This window comes from Elgaria multicarinata, chromosome 2, assembly GCF_023053635.1.
Source record: "Elgaria multicarinata webbii isolate HBS135686 ecotype San Diego chromosome 2, rElgMul1.1.pri, whole genome shotgun sequence".
Taxonomy (NCBI): Eukaryota; Metazoa; Chordata; class Lepidosauria; order Squamata; family Anguidae; genus Elgaria; species Elgaria multicarinata.
The window spans coordinates 61,751,328-61,774,613 of record NC_086172.1 but is presented as its reverse complement, the minus strand read 5'-3'; the positions used below and the strand labels follow the sequence as shown (position 1 = coordinate 61,774,613).

General features: G+C 37.8%; 1 protein-coding gene and 1 non-coding gene across 2 annotated transcripts in view; both read left to right on the top strand.

The window, feature by feature from the left end:
- MGAT5 (alpha-1,6-mannosylglycoprotein 6-beta-N-acetylglucosaminyltransferase) overlaps positions 1 to 23,286 on the top strand; it is a 147,573-nt gene that overhangs the window by 121,839 nt on the left and 2,448 nt on the right. The window contains exons 12-16 of the mRNA XM_063116606.1: positions 11,502 to 11,651; positions 16,387 to 16,533; positions 18,293 to 18,409; positions 19,283 to 19,357; positions 22,784 to 22,941. Of these exons, the coding sequence (XP_062972676.1) occupies positions 11,502 to 11,651; positions 16,387 to 16,533; positions 18,293 to 18,409; positions 19,283 to 19,357; positions 22,784 to 22,941 (647 nt within the window). The remainder of the gene's footprint in view (positions 1 to 11,501; positions 11,652 to 16,386; positions 16,534 to 18,292; positions 18,410 to 19,282; positions 19,358 to 22,783; positions 22,942 to 23,286) is intronic.
- TRNAS-GCU (transfer RNA serine (anticodon GCU)) lies at positions 7,095 to 7,165 on the top strand. The gene has a single exon. It is a non-coding gene; the product is annotated as a tRNA-Ser (tRNA).

Here is a 23,286-nt window from a genome sequence, read left to right as displayed (position 1 = left end):
GGGCTGGACGCAGGACGTCTGCTGCTCCCGCAGGCCCAGGTGGATTTTTGCCCCATTGTTATCTACAACCTGCCCTCTGCTGATTGGCAGGCTGCACTAATTGGCAAGTCTAAGGACAGTTGCAGAGCAAGTTTTGGAGGCTGGAAACATCTGAAGATCCAGAACTTTCCCATCTCTGGTGTACATGGTGTATATGCATGTACGCTCTCTAAAATAGTTCTTATTAGATTTTTAGATAAGGAAAATATAGTTCTAACATGCCTCACCAAGCATTTAAGAATGCAAACTTAAGGGAATAGCTATGATTTAAATTCTCAAGGGTTTCACAATTTTCTGAGCTTTATGAGCCATCTTAGTTAATAACAAAAAATAGTGGGAATCTTGAGTTTGTGTTTTCTTTATTCCTACCTGTAGTGGTTTCCTGGGATTCCCCAGTGAGATAGATTTTAAGGAAATAAGAATGCATCTTAACAGAATATATGCTACCCAAGAGGATTGATCTGCTATGTTAAGTCCACATAAAGGCAACAGCATGGCAAAAGACACACAAGGAGTCTTATCCATTTAATACTTGGATGTGTGTGTGTGTAATCAACGTATTTGTGGTTTGGATAGCCTACATTTCTTGAGCATAAAAAGTATTTCCCATTGATTAAAGTGGTAGCTACTTGAATAATTGTTCCACTCTGTTTTCTTTATGACTTAAAAAAGGATTTCATTAACATCTTTGATTATCCATTTATGAACAATCAAGGATTTTATAGAATTACTTGTTCTCAAGTACACATCTCAACAGCACTGGAATCTATTAATTTGTATCTTTTTCCCAAGCTTTCAGTTTTTGTGATTACAGTTCCTAATCTAATTATCAATACTAGGAGATACTAAAAAAAGTCCAGATTAACTGAATCCTATTAATCAGCTGTACTTCCTGACATGATTAATAGCACCTCAAAGGAAAACGTGTCACATATAGTTGGGTCTTGTAGTCAAAGAAATATCTCATTTATGTTCGGGTTTTTCTTCCAATTATTTTTTCTAGTTCCTCCCTTGTTCAATGAAGTCAGTTTGTCTGCCATATCCAGCGTATTTATGTTGATCTTTCAGTACTCCATCTGTTTAGTAGTTCTTTCTCAAAATGTCAGTGAATGTCACCTTGCATATTAACACTTCACTTTGAGGAAATATAAAATATTAATCTATATTAACCAATTCAGTATTTGCTCCCTGATGTATTTGTACATTGTTCAAAGGTCTTACTTTGTTGGCTTCGACATAACTATAGTTGAATAAGTTAGCATCAAGCTATATTCTACAGTATAATGAATGTTATTGCTATGCTGTGACTGTTTTTTTTAAAGATTATGAGCTGCCTAGGGTCTTCCTTCCCATGTCTATGCTCTAGAGCTGCTTGTTTTATACCATATATTGCTTAAACCTCCAAGGAGATAAATAAATCCTTATTAGAGGGCCTTTTCAGCAGTGTCCCCTAGGGAAGTTGGAGAAAACCCCAATGGAATCAAATGACTTCAGACTTCATAGAATCATAGAATAGTAGAGTTGGAAGGGTCCTGTAAGGCCATCGTCCAACCCCCTGCTCAATGCAGGAATCCACATTAAAGCATGCCTGGAAGATGGCTGTGCAGCTGCATCTTGAATGCCTCTAGTGTGAGAGAGCCCACTACCTCCATAGATTGTTGCATTGTTGTACTGCTCTTACAGTCAGGAAGTTTGATCTGTCCCATTCCTTTCCAGAGTTGAACTTTTCAGTTCATCTCCAGGTTTGATCTAGGAAGCACTTATTTCCTTTTGTGCTAGCAGTAGGCCATACTAGTGCAACATAATTGACAGAGGATTATGGCAGCTTTGGATAAGTCATCACTCCCCCATGAGTTCCAAATTTGGGACACTGTTGCTCCTGATTTATGCCAAATAGTTAATAAACATGTTATGTTCTCGTCTTATTACTGAACCGGAAAGCATAGTATGTATGCACTCTATACATACATCATGTGCATAAATGCATACATGTACACCTATATGTACGGTACACACACTACTGGCTTCTTGCTAATTGCAGTTAATATATCAGGAGTAAATCTATGGAATCCACCAACATGGTTAAGCAGTTTATTAGAAGAAACATCAACTGTGCTTAAAGCTAGAGTTTGCCTTAATTCAGGATCTGAAACTCACATTGGTCTTTAGTTTCAGATACTACTTGAAGAGCTAGCCTTAGTTGCTATTTCAGAGTAAATTATATTAGGATACTATACCAAATGCGTAAAAGCTGTGTACATTTTTTCTGATTGATGATCTCTGTTTAGGTCTTTAAAGTTGCCAAAGTAGCCAAAGATGGGATGGAGGAAGGGAAAGAAAAAGAGAGACTCCCTTGTGCCATAGAGACAAAATACTTCACTAGATTCCACTCACTTGGAACCTGATTGAAAAAAAGAGTGGGTTACACATGTGTTTCTCGAAAAATAATTTGTTTTACAGAAACTGGTATTGAGCATGAGATCCAAAAAGGAAAGAACATATTTTTCTGCCAAACTGAGTTTATATAACTGGTGCTCAGAAGCTCTTTTAGTGTGCTTATGTATTAAGCTGAAAAGAAATAACACAGAGAGATTTAGGATTCTGCCATACTTCTTGATGAGATTTTGATAAATATCTTCTATTGAGAATTAATTTCTATTTCCACCCATTTTGCTCTATTAAATATGACATTTTGAAAAGTAACAGAGTTTCTTTCATTCACGTTCAACTACTTGAAACCTTTCCTGAAGTTTATTTCGTTTAATCTTACAATAATAGTTACACATTTTGCTGCTGCTTCTATCTGTAGACTTATTTAGGCTTTAGCTAGACCTAAGGTTTATCCCGGGATCATCCGGGGATGATCACACAGGGGATCCCAGGACGATCCTGGGATAAACCTTAGGTCTAGCTAACGCCTTAGTTTATTTGTTACATTTATATCCCACCTTTTCCTCCAAGAAGCCCAAAGCGGCATACATGATCCTCCTCGTCTTCAGTTTATCCTCACAACCCTGTGAGATAGGTTAGTTTGAGAATCAGTGACAGGCCCAAACTCATCCAGTGATCTTAGTGCAAGGTTACTTTGAGGAGTGGAAACCAAAGTCTTTGCCCTCTACCCTCCAGTGACAAAATAGCTCTCCAAGAAATTTAGTTTCTGACTAGGACACAAGGCCATATGTCTGTGTGAGTTTTTATGGAAGAAGACTGATCTACACATTTATTTTTGCAGCAGAAGGATATTTGGTGACTACTATCTTATTTTCACATAGGAAGGATTTGTGTGAAATAGCCCCCATTTTAAAATACCTTAAATGATGACAGTAATCAAGTGATGAAGATGGCGGGAGGGGTCAGCCTTCTGTTTTACCATTTCAGAATGTAAAAAGTTTATGCCATCACAAGTCAGCTGAAGGTGGTGGAGAATTGTCTTGCGAGCACCAGGTTTCAGGCTATACATAAACAGGAAATGTGGGGCAGTATCTAACAGTGTCATTAGCAAACTCAAACAGTGTCAGAGGAGCTCTGCTGAATCTTTCCATTGTGTAAACTGTTGCCCACTACACTGTTGCACAAGAGTTATGTGCAACATGTGTGTAGCTGGTTGCAGAAAAACTGTGCGCAATGCATTGCACATTGGGTTGCATTAGCCTAATACACAACCGCTTTCACAATTGTGCTTGCGCAAATATAACCTTAGTTGGATTTTTCTCTTGCACATAGTTCAGAACCTAGTTTCCACTAGTGCAATATCATTTGCGCTAATGAAGTGACACCATTGGATACCGCCCATGATTTTAAATATGTGAAAATGGAATAATTATTTTAGGGACTGCTAATGTGATCGAGCTATGTATGAACTCTTCTTAAGGATAGGGGTTCAAGCAGAATTCTCTTTATTAGATATCATTATCATTTCATTGCAATTTACTGAGCTAGGTTTCACAGTCTCCAACCAATTTGTAAAGGTCAGCCTTTCATAATGTTGAGCCATCATAGAGATTGTCCTCTGAGTGTTACTATATTAAGCATTATTTTCCCAGCTTTCTCATTGACTGTGGTTTGTAAACAAACATCCAATAGTGCTCTATTTCTCCAACAAAAAAGCTAACTTTTACAATGAGTAGAGTGGTCTTGGAAATCTTCTTTTTCCCTACCCATAATTTCTAACTTGTTTTTCTTTTGGGGCATAAGCACAGTTGGCTAATCTGTTTGTTTCATTTATTTTTACCCTTATTTTCAGAAAATTATTGACTGCCAAAGCAACTTACATTAATAAAAAGAGAGGGAGAGAGGTCCTGCCATCAGGCTTACAAACAAACAAAAATAGATGTGCAAGGGAAAGGGAATGGAGAGAAAAGGTAGATGAGGAAGATCAAGGCCAGAGCAAAGTGGTGAGCTCTGGGCATTTATTTTGTCTAACTTGTCTAATGAAATTTGGATGCATTCAGGCCTAGCTAGATCTTGTCCCAGTCTCTTTACTCTGATATTTTCAGCCAATGCAACAGCAGGTTTCCACCTGGAGTTTGCCACCCCACCCCCACCCTAATCAGCTTTCACTCACTATGGTGAAGGGGTACATAAGAAAATTCCTTTCTTATGTCAGAAAATAGTTTGCCTCTTTTAGTACCTTAACTTCTTATTTGGTGTGAGCAGAGTTATGCTGGAGTCTTAGGGGTGGATCCAGACTTGTGTTTAGCAGAGTCCCACTGGTGCTGCAAAAAGGGGGCAGGGAGGCAAATTTTGGCGATTCTCCTTTCAGCTCCAGCGGCCTGTGTCCCCCCTCCCCTGAAAAGCCGTTCCACCTCCAGAACAGCACATGAAATTGTGCTGGACCCACAGATCCTGGTTCCCTCTGTGAACAGAAGGTAGCCTTCAGTTTATGACAAGGCATGTCTGGATCCAACCCTTTAGTATTTATTACATCTTAACTTTGCCATATATTTTGAATTTGTTATTTGCTCAAGTCTTCAAAACTGATCAGGTAATATTTCCAAGGCAACATTCTTTTCTAGCAAGTTATTGAAGATATATCCCTCTTGCTTTTCAGATTGCATAACGTTTTGACTCCTATTTGACTTGTCCATTTAGGCTTAATTAAAATACAGATGGTAATCTTATGTTTGAACTGGACCACAGGTGAAACGAACATGACAGTATGCTCTCCCACTAAGGAGCATTCCTATGCATAGGAAACTAGAATATCAGGGAAAAGGCTAGTCTAGAACCTTTATGCCTTGGTTTCTCTATTGCTTGTTTTTATAAAGGAAAATTCAATTATATGATTCCCCTAACTGCAATCTGAAGTAATACAATCTAGCCACAGATTTAACATTTTACTCGGAACTGGGCATTACTGACATGTGTGTATAGAGATAAAAATGCTATGATTTAGAAATCCTGAGGGGGGGGGACTACCTTTTTATAATCATGTGTTGTGGCCTCTGGCAGTAACCCTTGTGTCTAATTGTAATGATAGAAGCTTTATTTATTTATTTTTTAAAGAATATTCTTCATCTTTTGAAAGGGTGCTTAAATATAGGTTGATTGATTGTATTTTTAATCCACCCTACACAGAAGTTCTTTGTCCTGTGATATGCCTTACCACAGGTCCTGTGACAAGACATATCTTCTAGAGCTTTAGCTCAAGGCTCAGCAGTCTGATGGCAAGTCAGGAGTGGAGGGTAATGCTTGGGCTATACCCACACAATGGAGCAAGACTGTATTTAGTCCCTGTGGACTTTAGGACTTCATTGATTCAACAAGGTGACTTGCAAAACTTTTAAATGATGCACAGTTTTGCTAATTGTAGGTTACCAAGTTGATAACTCAAACAGCACTTTTTAACCTTGCACCATCTCCATATAAAATAGAAAATATGTACTCTTTCCTCCCTCCGTCATTGTGGTTTTGTGGCTGATTACTACAGAGGAAACTTCTGAAATTTTAATATATCCAGCTTAAATTTTCAATCCCACAGAGTTATATCTTCCTGTTAACATTGCCTGAGGGGAGAAAAACACATCAGGCTTTGTCATCCCCTTTTTTTTATGTGAAAGGTTTTGTATAGAGAGGCTTTTAAACATAGGTGGAAATAATTGGCATAGAGTAATAACAGTTGTGTATGCGCACTGATCAACAAAAGTGTCTTTTGTAAATGGGAAGTTTATTGTAGCTGTCAAGAAAAATGACTAAGAAAGCAAGCTCAGCTGTTGCTGTTCTGCTTGTGGAATAAGGACCAATCTATTGCTCTTTGTAGGAGAGATTAGTGTAGGGAGCCCAGCTTTTATCTCACAAGCCTCAGAGAAATGTGTGCTAGCCCTGCCATCTGTTTTAAGAATTGAACTATTCCATTATCTGTTCTTAACCAACATTTCCTTTCTTCTGCTCCACCCTCCTTTTTTTCTTTTAACACTGAAAAATCACTTAATCACTTAATCCTTAGTATGTGAGCTGATTTTTGAGTGAACAAAGCTAGATCTGTATGAATTTAATATATTTGTTGCCATACAATACATTGACTGAATCATCACTGCTCCTTTTTTCCTGCTGCTTTTAGCTTGTAAATGCATTTTAATGTTTGGTTATTATTTTTATGCTTTTTATATTTCGTAAGCTGGGTTGACTTACTGCTTTTTGAAAGGGAAAAACAGGGTATAGATTTCTCAAGTATAACAAAGAGCCCTGAAGCACCTTAAATACCACATTTATTACAGCATAAGCTTCCATAGTCTACAGTCCATGTCATCAACTGCATCTTATGAAAGCCGTTTTCACTTTCTGGAAAAGTATTGTTGAAGGACTTCTTCCAAACCTGGATGGGGAAGAAAGGGGTGAGGAAGAATAGCACAGGCGCGCAGCATCTTCCTGAGCTGATAAACCATGAATTATCAGAACCAAATTTTTATGTCTTATCAGGAACATATGCTACTGTCCTTGTGTATAAGCTTTATATTGCTTAAATTCATTTCTAGGCTGGATACATTTTGAATAGTGATTTTACCAAAGACTTTATAAATGTCTTTGGCTTCCGTTGCATTCATAGGTGGTTCAGTGCATTGGTGGTTCAGTGGTAGAATTCTTGCCTGCTATGCAGGAGGCCCGGGTTTGATTCCCATCCAATGCACCAATGTAAATTTGGTCTTTTTTAACCTCAGAGCCTACACCAAATGGGCCCGGAACACCCCGGTGGATAACCAGTGCTAATCCAAACAGACAAACATCTAATCTCATGGTTTAGAACTAAAGATTTCTCAACATGAAACTATTTGTTTTTTGTTAAAGAATTTGCAGTTCCTGTATGAAAACCTTTTCAGCCCTAAGTATTCAGAGGTATTTACATACAGAATTGTTTTTAGTAAACGTCAGTGCATTTCCTCTATTCTCATACTGAAAAGGAACATATTTAGTATGTTGAACTTAAGAAGCATGTACCTAACATCAATCTGGGACACTCCTATGCATGTTCAGACAGAAAAAGTCATACCATTCCCTGGAAATGTTGGGTGTTGTAGGACTTTTTTCCATCTAAACATGCATCGGATTGCAACATTTTATAACTTACCTCAAGGTCTGCCTGAGAAGTCCCACACTGATCTTGATCCATGCCCTACCTAGTTCAGTGTTTTCAGTGAAAGCATTGCAAAGCTCTGGTGGTTTTTCCACGTCTCCTGCTGCATTATGTTGTGACAAATCCCAGAGGGCAATGTGTGGGGAAGCTTTCATGGACAACAACACAAGATCAGACCTGTTGCTTCATAATTTATCTTCATCTTCCCCTCACAAAAATGGATATTAAAGACAACGGGTTATTTAAATAATATGTAACTGGTTGTGTATGTTGGTTGTCTATTAGGAACAGAGAACCAGAGGCTGCCAATATAAACCAATTTGGGTAACATTGGAATCAGCAAATCTTAGACAAGATTATCATGTTATTCTAGCAAAGAGATTTCTTTAATATTTACAGCATAGATAATCTGAGTTTATTTCTAGCAAATGCTACATGGTTTCAAAGAATAACCTTCAAGTTTATATTCTTTTTATTGTTCCTAGAGTCAGTAGATTACACTGTCAGGGTTGCTTTATGGCAGTGTCTGGTTTCACTTTTCACACACTTAAGTATGATTTACAGGCTTTCTTAAATTCTAAAAGGCGCAGGCAGTGAAGATGATTAGTAAAATGATTAGTAAACTGGACTAAGAGAAATGAATAGTCTAGGTCTCACTCTTTAAAACCTTTCTGTATTCTTCCTGAAAGACCACCTTCTCACATATGTCTCTGCCTGGTCCTTAAGATCTTCTGGAGAGCCTGTTCTTTTGAGAGTGCCACCATCAGAAGCATGTTTGGTGGTGGCACAAGAGAGGATCTTTTCAGTGGCCAATCCCAGACAGTGGAACTCCTTCCCACGGGAAGCTAGGAGCTTCCTCTATGCAGTCTTCTGCCAGAAGGCAAGGACCACCTTATTCAAGAAGGCCTTTGGCCTGTAAGTGGGTTTTGTGGGTTGGGTGCTGTTATTATTTGGTAATTGTCATGTTTTTATTGCATTTTAATGTGTTTTATTGTTTTAATCTGTTTTAAATAGTTTTTTTAAGCCACCTTGAGTGCCATTTTTTGGTAGAAAGGTGGGGTATAAATCAAATATCTAAATAAATAATAAAATAATTCCAAGAACATGCTATAGTTGTTTCCCTCCAGCCCACTCCCAATTCTTAATTTTAATGTCTTCATCTTTGTTCTTTATATGGTTCCAATGTTTTGATGAGGTTTTTGTCATTCAAAACACAAATATAATAATCCCAAATTTATTTTTGAAATTTTCAGCCCACAAGCACTAGGGAATCAAGTTTCATTTTAATAATATTTTCAAAACCCAATCCTTCTTCAGCCTATAATAAAATACATGTCAATGGCCTAAGTGTTTAATTTGTGTATTTATATCCAGCTTTTTCTCCAAAGCGTTCAAAATGGGGGAAGGGGTGTGGTTTGGTGGAAGGGGTTGGAAAAATGCCGACCCCATGAACATCAACATGGGCAAGTGAAGGTTCCAGCTAGGCCCACTTCCAAACCAGGATGCTTGGGTTCTTACAAAGACGAGTTTGGTATTTCTAAACAAGTCCAGGCATTGACTGTGCGTACAACTGTAGGGAAGTCAGCAGCTAAGAGACCTGTGGAAGCCAGGCCCCTCAGCTCCAAAGCAACCTGAACTGTTCGGAGACTGCTGAAGAAATCTGATCAAGCAGGAGTCTCTGGATACAAATTCATTTGCGTCACTGCCTGAAAAGAAGGGCAGAATGTGCCAAATGGAAATATTTTGTCATAGTGCTGGCTATCATCTCCCATAAGCAATCTCATAGTCATACTTAATGCAGACCCATTGAAATCAACTAATTATGACAGAGTCTGGATCCAAACCCCAGATGTGCAAAACATAAAAACAAAATTTTTCACTGAAAACTGAACATTTTTATTTATTGTTATTACATATTGGAATAGCTATGTGTTGGTGTTTTAAAATGAAGAATTAAAATATACAGAAAGAATGCTTGGTTGACCCAAGCAGGAAGTTTCCCCTCAGCTTCTGTAACCTTTGAATGAACATCTGTATGTAACTTTCAACCAACTTACACAAATGGTGAATAGTGTGTAGCACTAGCATGTGATGGAATGGAAGAAAACCTAAGCTCATACTTTCTGATGCCACTGAAGACAAAGGAGGCATTGAGTGCCTGACTAGGAAACAGAACTTTTGAGTTTACTGATCTACACATTTGAGAAGAAGCATTTATGCAATATGTTACAAAGGCTGTGTTGTACCTTCACAATCCATCTTTGAAAGAGAGAAGAAGAAGGCAAGTCGGGCCATTTAAACCAAATAAATAAAATCTATAGTTTCCATGTCGGCTGAATTACTAGGTGTGATGAGCCCAACCTCTCCCCACCTTTCTACAAATGTGTCAGAACAAAGAACATGTCTGGGCATCTTTAGGTATCAAAATCTGCATTACTCCATATCTGAGGCTTAACCTCTCTACCCCCCCATGACTCAATAGTACATTAAATAGACACATACAGGAGTCATCTGTAGGCCACATGATCAGGTCCTGCCAGGCCTTAATTGTTCAGTTTGAATTTCCAATCCCTCTCAAGCCTCCACCTTTGTTTGTGACACCTTCCTTGGTCTTTGAGCAGCTGGCAAAGATTCAAAACTAAACTATACAACAAAGTCCTAGGTGCTCCACACACACACACACACACACACACATACACATGCTGCTTTGGTGAGTTATTCTTAGGATATAGGTTTCTGATGGTAAAATTTTAGCTAGTTAGTTCTACGTTTCATTTTACTTTAAGAACAACTGCCCATTTCTGAACCTCTGAGCCTAAGTTTGGTTTTCTCATGTGGTGGACTGCTTGGCATACACACTAGACTGGTTTTTAAGGAGTTTAAAAGGAGCTTATCTATTTCCCTAAACAAAATCAATGGGCAGTAGCCAATGCTGTCACAGCGCTAGCATAAACCAACGCTAGCACAACATCATTAGCACTTGCTAGGCAAAGGTGAAAAGCAGTGGTTTGCTACCAAAATTTGGCAGCAAATCACTGCTTTTTCCCTTTATTTTTCAGACACTAATAATGTTGAGCTAGCATTGGTTTGTGCTAGCGCCATCATTAGTGTTAGTGCTGCGACAACATTGGTTACTGCCCCATAAACTTGGATTTTGAGAAGTCAGTTTAAGTTATATTAATACATGAGTGGTGGCAGCTCTACCACAGATAGACAACAAAGGGTGACTTGCAGCCTGTCCTACCTTGCAGGGTTGTGGGTGCAAATTCCCATTTGACACACTAGTAGATAAAAAACTATAGGGATTTTGTGCCTTACTTCAGAGATGAATGTTAAAATAATGTTAGAAATTATATGGTGCTACCAGTGCAGACTGCTTGGGGCAAGTGGAGGGATTCTGGGTTTTTGTTTTGCTGGTACTTCAAGTGATGCTGGTACATCATCACTTGATGATGATGGTGGAATGAAAAGGAGAAGAAATGAGGCCCAAAATTTAGTAGAACCAAACATTTTGCTGTTGCACGGAAATAATGTTCTCAAAAATCTAGCAGGCAGAAAATGGAAGTAGTTCTCAGCATATATTTCTTCACCCAGGGTTTTGATTAATATTTGTTTGGTTGTTTTTGCAAATATCTGGGTGAATTAATTTCTGCTTATGGAATGGCAACCACTCTTATGATACTTGATGTAGCTCCCATTGGCAATCCTACCATTGCCTCTCTTTCAGAGTGCTATAGAGCTGACAGGTTTTTAGATTTATAATCGCAAGCTTATAGTGGTTATATTGTTTGAATAACTTTTATAAAACCTTTAAAGTCATGTTTTGATACACTTTTAGTTTAATAAACACAGAACATAAACTAATCTTAGCAGACTTGTTTTTTCTCATTAGGATAAGAAGCCTTATTTGGACGTCATTCACACCTATACTGAAGTCCACGGAACTGTCCACGGGACAAGTACTGTCCACATGCCCAGCTACGTTAAAAATCATGGCATCCTCAGCGGGCGGGATTTACAGTTCCTTCTAAGAGGGACAAAAGTAAGTTATCTGGTTAAAAAAGTTTTTTTTTAAAAAAATTAAATGTACACAATCCAACCTGTTTACTTCTACGTTTTTTTTAAATGTAATGTTTGCCACATTATGTTTGCTTGCAGCACAACACCCCAATTACCTGCCAATATCGAGTGTTCTAAAGATTCCACTAATTCTCATTTTTTCACTCTGTCAGTTGCTGGTGTGGTGGTGCTTCATAAGGTTACACACTGCAATCCTGTAAAGCTTACCTGAGAATAAGTCCCACTGAACTCAAAAGGATTACTTCTGAATAGACCTGCATATGCTTGTGCTGTAAATTCATCATATGCTGCAATCCTATAATGTTTACCTGGGATTGAGTTCCATGGAACCCAATAGAGATTACATCTGAGTAGACCTGCATAAAATTGCACTGTAAAATTGTTTACAAAAGCTTAGCCTTCTCTCAAATGTTTTTTGAGATCCAAGTTTATTTAGTGGTTGGTCAAAACTTATTCCACAACAGCTCAATTCAGAATTGGACTCAGTAAACCTCCCATACACACCCTTATTAAAAATACAACCTGTTTATTCTGAGCTATGACACACTTGATGATGATGTTGGGATCCCAGAGATGTCTGATTCTCTCCCCACAAAGCCCCTACTGTTCCTCTGGGTATCTATCTGTCTCTCCCTCCCACAAACACAGTTGTAGCAGTGCCCCTAGGTACCAGGTGATATGAAACGTTCCCTGGGTGCTTGATGCCCTTAGTAAAGACATAAAGCACTATATGAAAACAGAATGCTGCTGTAACAATTTTCCAGGGTTGGGGGAAAAAAGAAATCTGCTTTCTTCCTTGCAGTCACCACTGCAAGAGCAAATAGTTAAAGCAGCTAAGTAGAACAGTTTGTACATGCTTTTCCACTAGATCCAGGGATGTTGGAAGCTATGGGACCAATCTTGCCATGGCAACCTCTGGAATCTTTCCTGCCATCCCTGTCATGCCTGGTAAGTGGCAAGAAGGGCAGAGTTCCAAGGAAAGCCACAGAAGGAACTAGCCTTCAGATTGATTTGGAACCTAGATGGTCTGGAGTTTTAAGCCGAAATGGAACTAGGCTGGGGAGAAAACAAAAACTTAAAATTCAGTGTCCAACACATATACGCGTTTCCAGTTTTGGAGTTTGCCACATCATCATTTTAACCTATAGGAAAGAAATTTGGGAAATTTTGATATGATAGTCTAAGTAGTCTATCGTTAAGTTGCTGGCTTCCAAACGACACAGCCTAATATCAAAGAGGGGCAATAATCAAATGCTACATTCGCACTGGCAGATAGCATTTGAAAAAGCATTATATATTCCAGAAGACGTATTAAGCTCAATATATGGGCTTTCCTAATAATAAATTCAAGAACTTGAAAGTAGATTACACACCTTACACATTGCCTCCCCAAAAGGAGAAAATGCATCACCTTAAGATGATACAGATTTGCATGCAATCTACATATGCTAATTTATATAGAGATAGATGCAAATTTAGAAGCAATTTAAATAAAAATGCAACTCATCTCACCATAGTGGGGGAGACTGTGACCAGGTGACCGATGTGACTCTTTAATCTGCTGTCCAGGTTCTAACTGCTGATGGACAACTTCAGGCCACCTGCTCAACCATCTTGCAGTCTGATCTTTAAACCGAGTTGGACCAGGCAACTATACAAATAGAGGATGCCTTTAAATAGAGTATTGACAACCTACTTGTTCTCAAGTATTTTAAAACAGAGGTAGTATCAATAAGATTTTTCAAAATCTACATGGAGAAAGGCAAGTGGCCCCTGAGGAAAGCCATATCTTTCTGAAACACATTGGGCTCATTAAAACATTTTCAGGCATTTGAAAATACCTCTCTCGTTTGTGTGTGGGTTTTTTGTTTTTTTTAACATAATTCATGTTTGTTTGGTTTTTAGTAGGATACTTGGCCATCCTAATGTATATAGTTTTATTATTTTTTGAAATTCAAACCTGCAAAAAGACTAAAGGGATTTGTTTGCTTATGACATCTTAAAGGAAAGTTACCTTTCAATTGATTCAAGAAATATTGTGCTACCTGATCAGCTTGGCAAAGTGAATACTGTAGGGAGATTTTGAAGATGGTAACAGTTATTGAATATTACTGCAGAGGACAGTTGGTGCTGTATTTATTATTAAGTGGCAACAGAACCCCCTTTGCTGTCAAGAGGTCCAGCCTCCAGGTTCCTCCCGAAGGAGCTTTTATTAAACAAGTTGACAGCACAGAACAGAAAAGATGTTCAACTGTGCTGAGGTAAAATGTGAAGGATGCTTATCTACCCAACAGTATCATTTCCTGTAACTTAATTAAAACAGGTCACTACTGAATTGTTGGTGACATTTTAATCCTTTAATTAATGGTTCAGCCATGTTTCTGTTGCAGCTAATTAAAAGATATAATTTAATTGCTTATCGGATTTTGCCTACCTTTTTCGTTGTGTCTGCTGTAAGGGAATTCAGAAATGGGCCGTGTTTTCCTTCATAAATGTTCCTTAGAACTACTTGTGGGATGGTGTTTTAGTTGAGAGAGAGAGAACTCATAATAAAATTTGATGTACCTATCAGTTTTGAATGTGTTTTGTTTGGGAAGTTTTCTTTTCCTATCTTCAGTCTGTCTTTGACATACTTGGCCTCTTAACAAAAGGCACTCTGTCATAAGGGTTATAACATCTTGCAGCCAGATGGCACTTTGGTTTCTTAATCATTTAAAGAAGTATATTCATAATCTATACAAAATATTTGTTGCCTTCATATCCAGGGCTCTTGCTCTCTAAAAAATCATGCCCACAAATGTCTGTTTAGAGTCTGTCAAGTGAGTAACACTAAGCAAGCTACGCCAGGGGTGACTTGGGCTTGGAGTTTGCTCATGCTAATAAAATGGCAGGGATAATTACAAGATATCTGGATCAAGGTTTACACTTAACTGGCTGCTTCAGATGACCAATGTTTTCCTTGTCATACAAGGTTCCAAAGTTCCCAATATATTCAGTACTGCTATTATGCAGTGCTTAGTCTGACTATTCAGAAACAGTGAAACCTTTAATGCTTTTTTCATATTACAGGAAGTAGCAAAAAGAAAAATTAACTTGAGTGTTACAAGTAGTGATGTAAAGCCAGAAATAACTCTTGTATATCCTCCTTTTAAATCACTTATGCATTCTTCCAACTCTCCCGTAATATGCAAAGCGATTCATAACAATAACCCTTTGATATACCTTTTCATTTAGCTTGGCTGTTGTGGATAAAGGGCATATTCCTGCAAACTTTGCTGCCACCTGCTGTTGGTAATTGGACAGCTTGTGTTATTTGAAGCATTTGCTTGTCCAACAATGCCACTCTTATCAACTACTCTATGTGGCAGCTTAAACCATTTGAATTGTAATCAGGTGTGTGACATGAGTTAGGCTAAGTGTGTGTGTGTGTGGGGGGGTAATTATGATCAAGCCACCAACTCCCCAAAGATATGTTCTCTCTCCAAGGTAGGACCTAATGATGGCTATTTTATTTATTTTATTTTTTGAAAGCACTTCTCTACCACTTTTCAGCCCTAACAAGGCCACCCAAAGTGGTTCACATGAAAAAATAAAACCTCCTCAAATAACAAAAATTAAAACTAAACCCTTCAAATCAAAAGGAGGAATAGAAAAGGAGAACCTTCAACATTAAAAACATTAAAAGCCACACAAAGGCTTTTTCACTGCCTGCCTAAATGCCATCGTCTGGTTTCATAATCTTTAGGGTGCTACCTCAGAAAAGATGGCCTTGCATTCTTACAAACTGAACCTCTTTTTGTGGTAGGCCATATAACACGGTTGTGGCCTGTGCTGGGCCTAGGATATCTTCAGGCCTGTGAAATCTGGCACGGTGGATTATTTTAAGTAGGTATTCATCAATGCTCAGGAATCAGGAATATGTATCACCAAGACTAGATGTTTGTCTATCAGAAAGCAGCAAAATACCTTTCTCCTAATCATGGAAGAAAATCTTAACTGTCCTCTCCTCTTCTATTACATTTTGGGCTAGAACAAATCCTAAAAATGTGATTCCCTTCCTTTTATTTTCAATCCTCCACACTCAAAAAACTGTGGAAACGACAAGTGCTTTATAAATATTAGCATTAATTTAGAGAAGATTTTCATCATTCTCACTTCAACCCATTATATGAAGTTTCTTTTGAAGAATGTTCCATGGTTCTTTCAATAGATCAACAGGTTGGTTTTGAAAAAGGCAAATTTATCAGTCAGCTCTTACTCTGTGAGGCAGATTTCCAATTTGACTTTACTGTTTGTCAGAAGGCAGCTTCTCCAAGCCTTCCCTGCTCCTGTTCCATTTCTCTTCCCCACTCCATCTCTCTTACTCCTGCCCCCATTGTTACCTCATAAACCACCATACACAGTTTTCTGCTTCTCATGTTGTCTGATGGCCAGATTAAAAAGGACTCTAGAATAGAAGAAAATGGTGGCAAAGTGGGAGAGAGGAAGGAATGGTTCTCTTTGTCTCTAGGCTTCTAGTCCTTCACCCTTGTCCTTACATCTTTCTTACTATTTAAAAGTATATCTTAGGTGTGAGGAATCCTATTCCTAAGTTTGTACATATAGAAATGTTGTAATTCATTTTAGGTGAATGCTTTAGTGGTCTCTAAAGACACACATGATGACTAAATAGGCTAATTTCTGTTTCTGTTTTGCAGCTCTTTGTGGGCCTTGGTTTTCCATACGAGGGGCCTGCTCCTCTAGAGGCCATTGCAAATGGATGCGCATTTCTGAATCCAAAGTTTAATCCACCCAAAAGCAGCAAAAACACAGATTTCTTCAAAGGGAAGCCGACCCTCCGAGAGGTAAGCTCTCAATACCCACATAACATTTTTTTAATTTCTTCAAACATCACACCAAGGTTTAAGCATGTTACTGCTCTTAAAATGATTGACTTCAAGGCAGCCCCTGCCCCCAAGTTCGCTGCTATTGACTACATTTAGAAAGTGTGTATGCAGTAGAATTAATGCTCAACTATTCCAGTTGGCTCCATTTTTTTTGAAGAAATTATTATTGTTATGTAAAGCAAGAAATCCAAATATGTAATTCCTTTCTGTGATTTATTTTTGCACATTTTTAATGTTTAAAATGATTTTTCCTTTAAACAGATAAACAAAACTTAACAATACTTTAGAGTACAAGAGCTTATACTGTATAAACATCCACATTCAGTTTTACATAATTAATGTAGAGTCCTAAATTCTCCTCAACTTTCAAGAAGGAAAGGAAGAAAAACACAGCCACTTAAATTTTGCTAGAAGCGTTGTTAATTGTTAATGAGAGCTTATCTCACTCTTTGGCTTTTGCAGTTGCCTGAATATTTAGATTGTAGAACAGTCAACACCACCTAAATATTGTACGCTGACCAAACCTAGCTTATTAAAGAAGTGCAAACAAAAGTGTAGCTGTGCTAAAAAAAAAAAATCCATCATTAAAATATTTGTTTTTAAATCATTATACTGAAACGTATTTGTTTAGCTGTTTTGGTTCCTGGAAATAGCAATCAAATGGTCCATTAGCATAATAAAAATAGGATAGAGTTAGAGTTAGGCATGAAAAATCATATTTCGTTGTGGCCTGTTGGTAGCAAAATGGAATAAGGTAATCATTCTTTTCAGAAACCATGTAAGTACCAATAACCTCTTTAATGGCATGGACAGACAGACAGCATGAATATACTGTTAAGGAGTCTTCCTGTATTTCCTGAGGGGTAGCTGAGTTAATCTGTTGCAGCAAAAACAACAAAGATTCTTGGGGCACCTTAAAGACTAACAAATTTATTATAGCAAAAGCTTTCGTGGACAATGTCTACTTCATCAGATGGATTTGTTGTTTTCCTCCTTGTAGGTTTCAACCAGAAGAATTGGCTTTCTAAATATAGCATCACTCTGCGGTGCTTCAGACCTAGCAGATAAAGCAAGAGAGATCAGGGTTCAAGCCCCTGCTCAGCTACATATGTGCTGTGTGGCTTTCTATACTCTGTTTTCTTAGTAAGCTAGTTCTGAATAATGAATCATTCAAAGGGTTGGTATGAAAGGGCTGTTTTGTACAGAAGATTGTTTGTACATCTAAATAGCTCTCACTGACCTAGCTTGCCTTTGATACTCATTGAATCCACCATTGATCATGTTGATCATGGTGATAAAGTATTGGGTGTCCAGAACTATAACTCTGAGCACATAGCATTAACCCTGGAAGTCTCTTAGAGAAATGAAGGTACCAAAAGTAAACATGGACTATTGAGTTTGTATGCTTGAGTTAATCTCAAAGGACTGTGCCATATTAATTGTTTCTATGTTGATGCATAATAAGACCTCATCGTGATAGCTGCATGTACATCTATGACAAAACTGTATTAGCAGGCAATTGGGAAAGTTCCCAATAAAGCAAGCTCTCCCTAGAAAGAGGAAGCAAGGTAAAGGATTCAGAGAAGGTGGTTGGCCATTGTGTGAACAGAGAACTGTACTAGATTGAGCCTTGGTCTAATTCAGCATAGCTCTTATGTTCTTAAGGTACAATGAACATGATGTCTAGCAAGATGACATTTGACTACTTTTCTTTCAGTTGACATCTCAACACCCCTATGCTGAAGTCTACATTGGGAGGCCTCATGTTTGGACTGTAAACATCAACGATCTTTCTGAAGTTGAGAAGGCAGTTAAAGCGATTTTGAGTCAAAAGGTTAAAAGAAAAAAATATATCTTTGTACTCAATGCCTAAATGTGAAATGGAAACATAGTTGCAGAGAGCATACCAAAAGTGTTCAGTATGCGCCTTAAATTATCAAACAGAAATAAAGCATCCTAGAAGGCTTGTTGCTATAATGTGGTAGTCTTGGGGGGGAAATACATTGATCTTTCTGTTTAATCTTTTCCTATTAAATATGCAAAACTAACATATTCTAAATAGCACTTATATCCATTTGAGATCTATAAAACACCTGTTGGGTGTTTTACTGTGGTTTTAATTTTTGTGAACCGCCCAGAGAGCTTCAGCTATTGGGCGGTATAAAAATGTAATAAATAAATAAACCAAGGTAACATTCAGCAGGTAATTTCCAGAATTTTCATGTCTGTTCTTCTCTGAACCCTTAAAAATTATAATTGTCCCTTTGGGGAAATGTTTACCTTATATAGCTGGACAATCACATCAGCAGATATATGCCCCTTGAATTCACAAGTGAAGGAATGCTCCAGAGAATGAACATGTTCATAGAGAAACACAGTGTATATGTATATATAAATGCACACATACACACACACATTGTACCAGGGAGATAACATTGCACTGTGCATCCTGAATGAGTAAGTTGCTTTAATATGGAAAATTACAGGTTATTAAAATATATGTGAAGGAAAAAACAAAGGTTTCTCTAATTAGAGATCTAATTAAAAAAATTGGGATAGGAAATACTATAGCTGTGAATTTGCTGAGTGATTTTATGGTTTATTTTTATGGGACCAGAAATATTCACAGTGGTTGAATAAAAAATGGAATTATTCATGTCATTATTTACAGATGGACTTTCTAAACTACTTAATATCTCTTTAACAGATTGAACCTTACTTGCCCTTTGAATTCACATGTGAAGGAATGCTCCAGAGAATGAACGTTTTCATAGAGAAACAGGTATGCTCTCCATATCAATAGACATCTGCTTTGTGTGAGCAGACTCTCTGAATAAGTTGCCCTTTTACCAATTTTGAATAAATAGAGCTTGACGGTCTTGTGAACAATTTCTCTAAATTTACAAAGGAAGTCCTCTAAGGCATGGTACTTCGTAATATCTTTTTAAACAATTTATTATTCTTAAATATAAGAAGAAGTAATGATACATACAAACACCCAAAGGGGCCAATTGATCAGTATGGTTTATACAAATTCCTTATCTAGATTGATCTCCAATCAGAAACTCAATAAAAAGAACAAAATTCACTTAAGTTGGCCCTGTTCTGTTAACTCTTCTATAAATAACTACAAAATAAAACAAGGCAAGAAATAAACAATAATATGTTTAACAACAGTACACTATTTACTTTTCCATAAATAGAATCATAGAATCATAGAATAGCAGAGTTGGAAGGGGCCTACAAGGCCATCGAGTCCAACCCCTGCTCAATGCAGGAATCCACCCTAAAGTATCCCTGACAGATGCTTGTCCAGCTACCTCTTGAATGCCTCTAGTGTGGGAGAGCCCATAACCTCCCTAGGTAACTGATTCCATTGTCGTACTGCTCTAACAATCAGGAAGTTTTTCCTGATGTCCAGCTGGAATCTGGCTTCCTTTATCTTGAGCCCGTTATTCCGTGTCCTGCACTCTGGGAGGATCGAGAAGAGATCCTGGCCCTCCTCTGTGTGACAACCTTTTAAGTATTTGAAGAGTGCTATCATGTCTCCCCTCAATCTTCTCTTCTCCAGGCTAAACATGCCCAGTTCTTTTAGTCTCTCTTCATAGGGCTTTGTTTCCAGACCCCTGATCATCCTGGTTGCCCTCCTCTGAACACGCTCCAGCTTGTCTGCGTCCTTCTTGAATTGTGGAGCCCAGAACTGGACGCAGTACTCTAGATGAGGCCTAACTAGGGCCGAATAGAGAGGAACCAGTACCTCACGTGATTTGGAAGCTATACTTCTATTAATGCAGCCCAAAATAGCATTTGCCTTTCTTGCAGCCATATCGCACTGTTGGCTCATATTCAGCTTGCGATCTACAACAATTCCAAGATCGGCACCACCTTCGTAGCCAGTCATTCATCCGGAGTATTTTTCTTTCCCATTCTAATCCTCTTCCAAGAACCGGGAGGATGGATGAGAAAACTACCTGGGCCCCAAAGTTCTTCAGTTTCCTTCCCAGAGCTTCAAGTACTCCTAATACCCAATGTAATAGATTTAACATTTATTATAAAATCATCATAAATAACTCTAATACTCCAAACACTGTAAATTATTCTGAAATGTTCAATGTTTAATCTTTGTAAACTGCCCAGAGAGCTTCGGCTATGGGGCGGAATATAAATGTAAATAATAATAATATTTCAAAACCTCTGAATGTTTGCAACACAAAGGAACACAACATAAATCCCATATGAAGTATGGCTTTCCTGCATAGCTTGACTTTCCTAGATACAATTGATGCAATTTACAAGACAAAACCAAGGAATTAAATTTATTGCACTTCATATCAAAGACTGTGCTATTTTATTTTTAAAAATTATTTGATTAGATGTTTGTAATTTATTGTTTGATGTTCACTGTCTTAGGGGTCCTGGACAGAAAGGAATATAGCTGGATGCCTTAAACTGAGTCAGACCACTGGTCCAATTAGCTCCGCATTGGCCGTTGACTGGCAGCGGTTCTTTAGGATTTCAGACAGGAGACCTTCCCAGCCCTATCTTTTTGCGTATGAAGGATCTACTCTGCCATTGAGCTATAGCATTTCACTATGTGCTGCCTTTTCCATGGCACAACCCCAATCATGGAATTTGTCCCTTGGGAGATTAGACTAGCTCCCTCATTGCTTGCTTAATGTCTTGACAGATTCTTAATGAGAATCTGATAGATGGCGCCACTCTCAGGCTTTTCTGTTGCTGTTTTTAAAGTCTGTGTTTAAATGTTTTGTACTGAGTTTCTGTAGCCCAAACCACAGTCCAAAAATAATTTTAATTAATAATAGTCTGTAATAATATGTTTGCCTCTACCAAACAAGGGAGGTGGGGAACTGAAGTCTTTGGCTTTGTCTGCTGTTGCCTGAGGATAGAATCATACCATTAATATTAGTTGATCAACTATAAATTGTAGGAAAGATTGTTGAATGTTCATTTGCTTGTGTTTTGTGCTAGTTAGTATCCTCTAGGTCTGGGTGGTAGGTAGGCCTAACATGTACTTGCTGAGAAAGCAGGAGCTCCTTAGATATAGTAACTGGTGACTCCAAGAGAGTCTGCTTTTTGTATTTTAGAATTAAGGTAAAAAGAATGCACAAAAGAGGTTCCATCCCAATTTTTTGTCTGCTCAGACTAATATAATTAGCAGAAATCATTCTCAGTCTTCATTTCTTTCCCACTCGATTCTGTGCAACATATTTGCATAATGTCCTACATTGAATCAGGCAGTGATGACAGCTAGCGATGTATCTACACTACTGCAATGCTTCCATGTACTCGGTAATGATTTCTGTGTTGGCTCAGCATTTGACTCTTTGCGAACCATGTGTTTCACTAGTAAAAATAAATATACTGGAATAGGCTTGAAAGTGATTATTTTTATACTTTCCTGGATTACCCCCCCCCAAATTCTTTAGAAGGTTGTGATTCTTATCCACACAACTTATTATTCTAGTATCATGTGTAATATTGTTTTTCAAAGTGACAGTTCTGCAATTGAGTGGTGAAAGTGATGGACTGCAGTAGTAGAGTTGGAATGTTTCATAACCTTTTGTACCCCAAGCCAACCTGTCGGATTGGAGTGTTAGACCATTACAGGAACAGTATGAGCTCTGTATCTTGTTAGTTATCACTTATTTCTTCTTCTTCTTCTTCTTCTTCTTCTTCTTCTTCTTCTTCTTCTCTGTTGTATAGTAAATGTGATAGAAGTAAATATTGTTGAAGAATAGTCATACTATCTTCTACTTAATGTTATCCTTCTTTAAAGATTACAGTACAGGGTTTGTGTTGTACAGTGAATGCAGTTCTGGTAAGTCCAAAGTTTAAATACCCACTGCCAGCCCTGAAGTTCACTGGATAGTGTCCCTGACGTCATTGTGTCTCAGTCCAATCTGCCTCACTTAGTCCATAATAATAAGACCAACAAAGCCCTTTTCAAGATATAGAAATGATGATGATAATCATATGCACAGTTGTTTAAAGGCAGAACAAGCTTGTAAATTTTGCAGAGAACACATGAATCTTGGCTGTAGGATCCATACTGGTTTCATTGCAATCTTGATCAAATTGCCTGGAGATTATTTGAAGCTTTTAATAGCAACAATATATTAAGTGATAACTTTCATTTATTTATTTTTGCTTTTATACAGAAGTAATGAAATGTATTGTGTTCTTTCAGGATTTCTGCCATGGGCAAGTGATGTGGCCCCCGCTAAGTGCCCTTCAGGTTAAAATTGCTGCGACTGGGAAATCATGTAAGCAGGTTTGTCAAGAAAGTCAGCTCATCTGCGAGCCATCTTTTTTCCAGCACCTAAACAAGGACAAAGACCTCTTGAAGTAAGTATTGCAGCAGAGGACAAGAAAAAACAAGGTGGATTTCCCCCCTATATTTTGAAAGAGAGGGTTGTTTTTTTAGAAAGCATTGGAATAATGTTTTTTGTTTTTATAAACTGGATACATCAACGTAGCATAATTAGATTGACTTATTTCAGTCTAAACATGGATAGGATTGTGACCTAAGAAAACTTAACTAAATCATGTAAAATAAGTTACCAAGTCAAAAGTAGTTAAAACAGCTTTGCGTTGTATTGTATCCAACTTCTTGCTATTTACTGTGTTATCTGTACAGCACCATGTACATTGATGGTGCTATATAAATAAATAAATAATAATAATAATAAT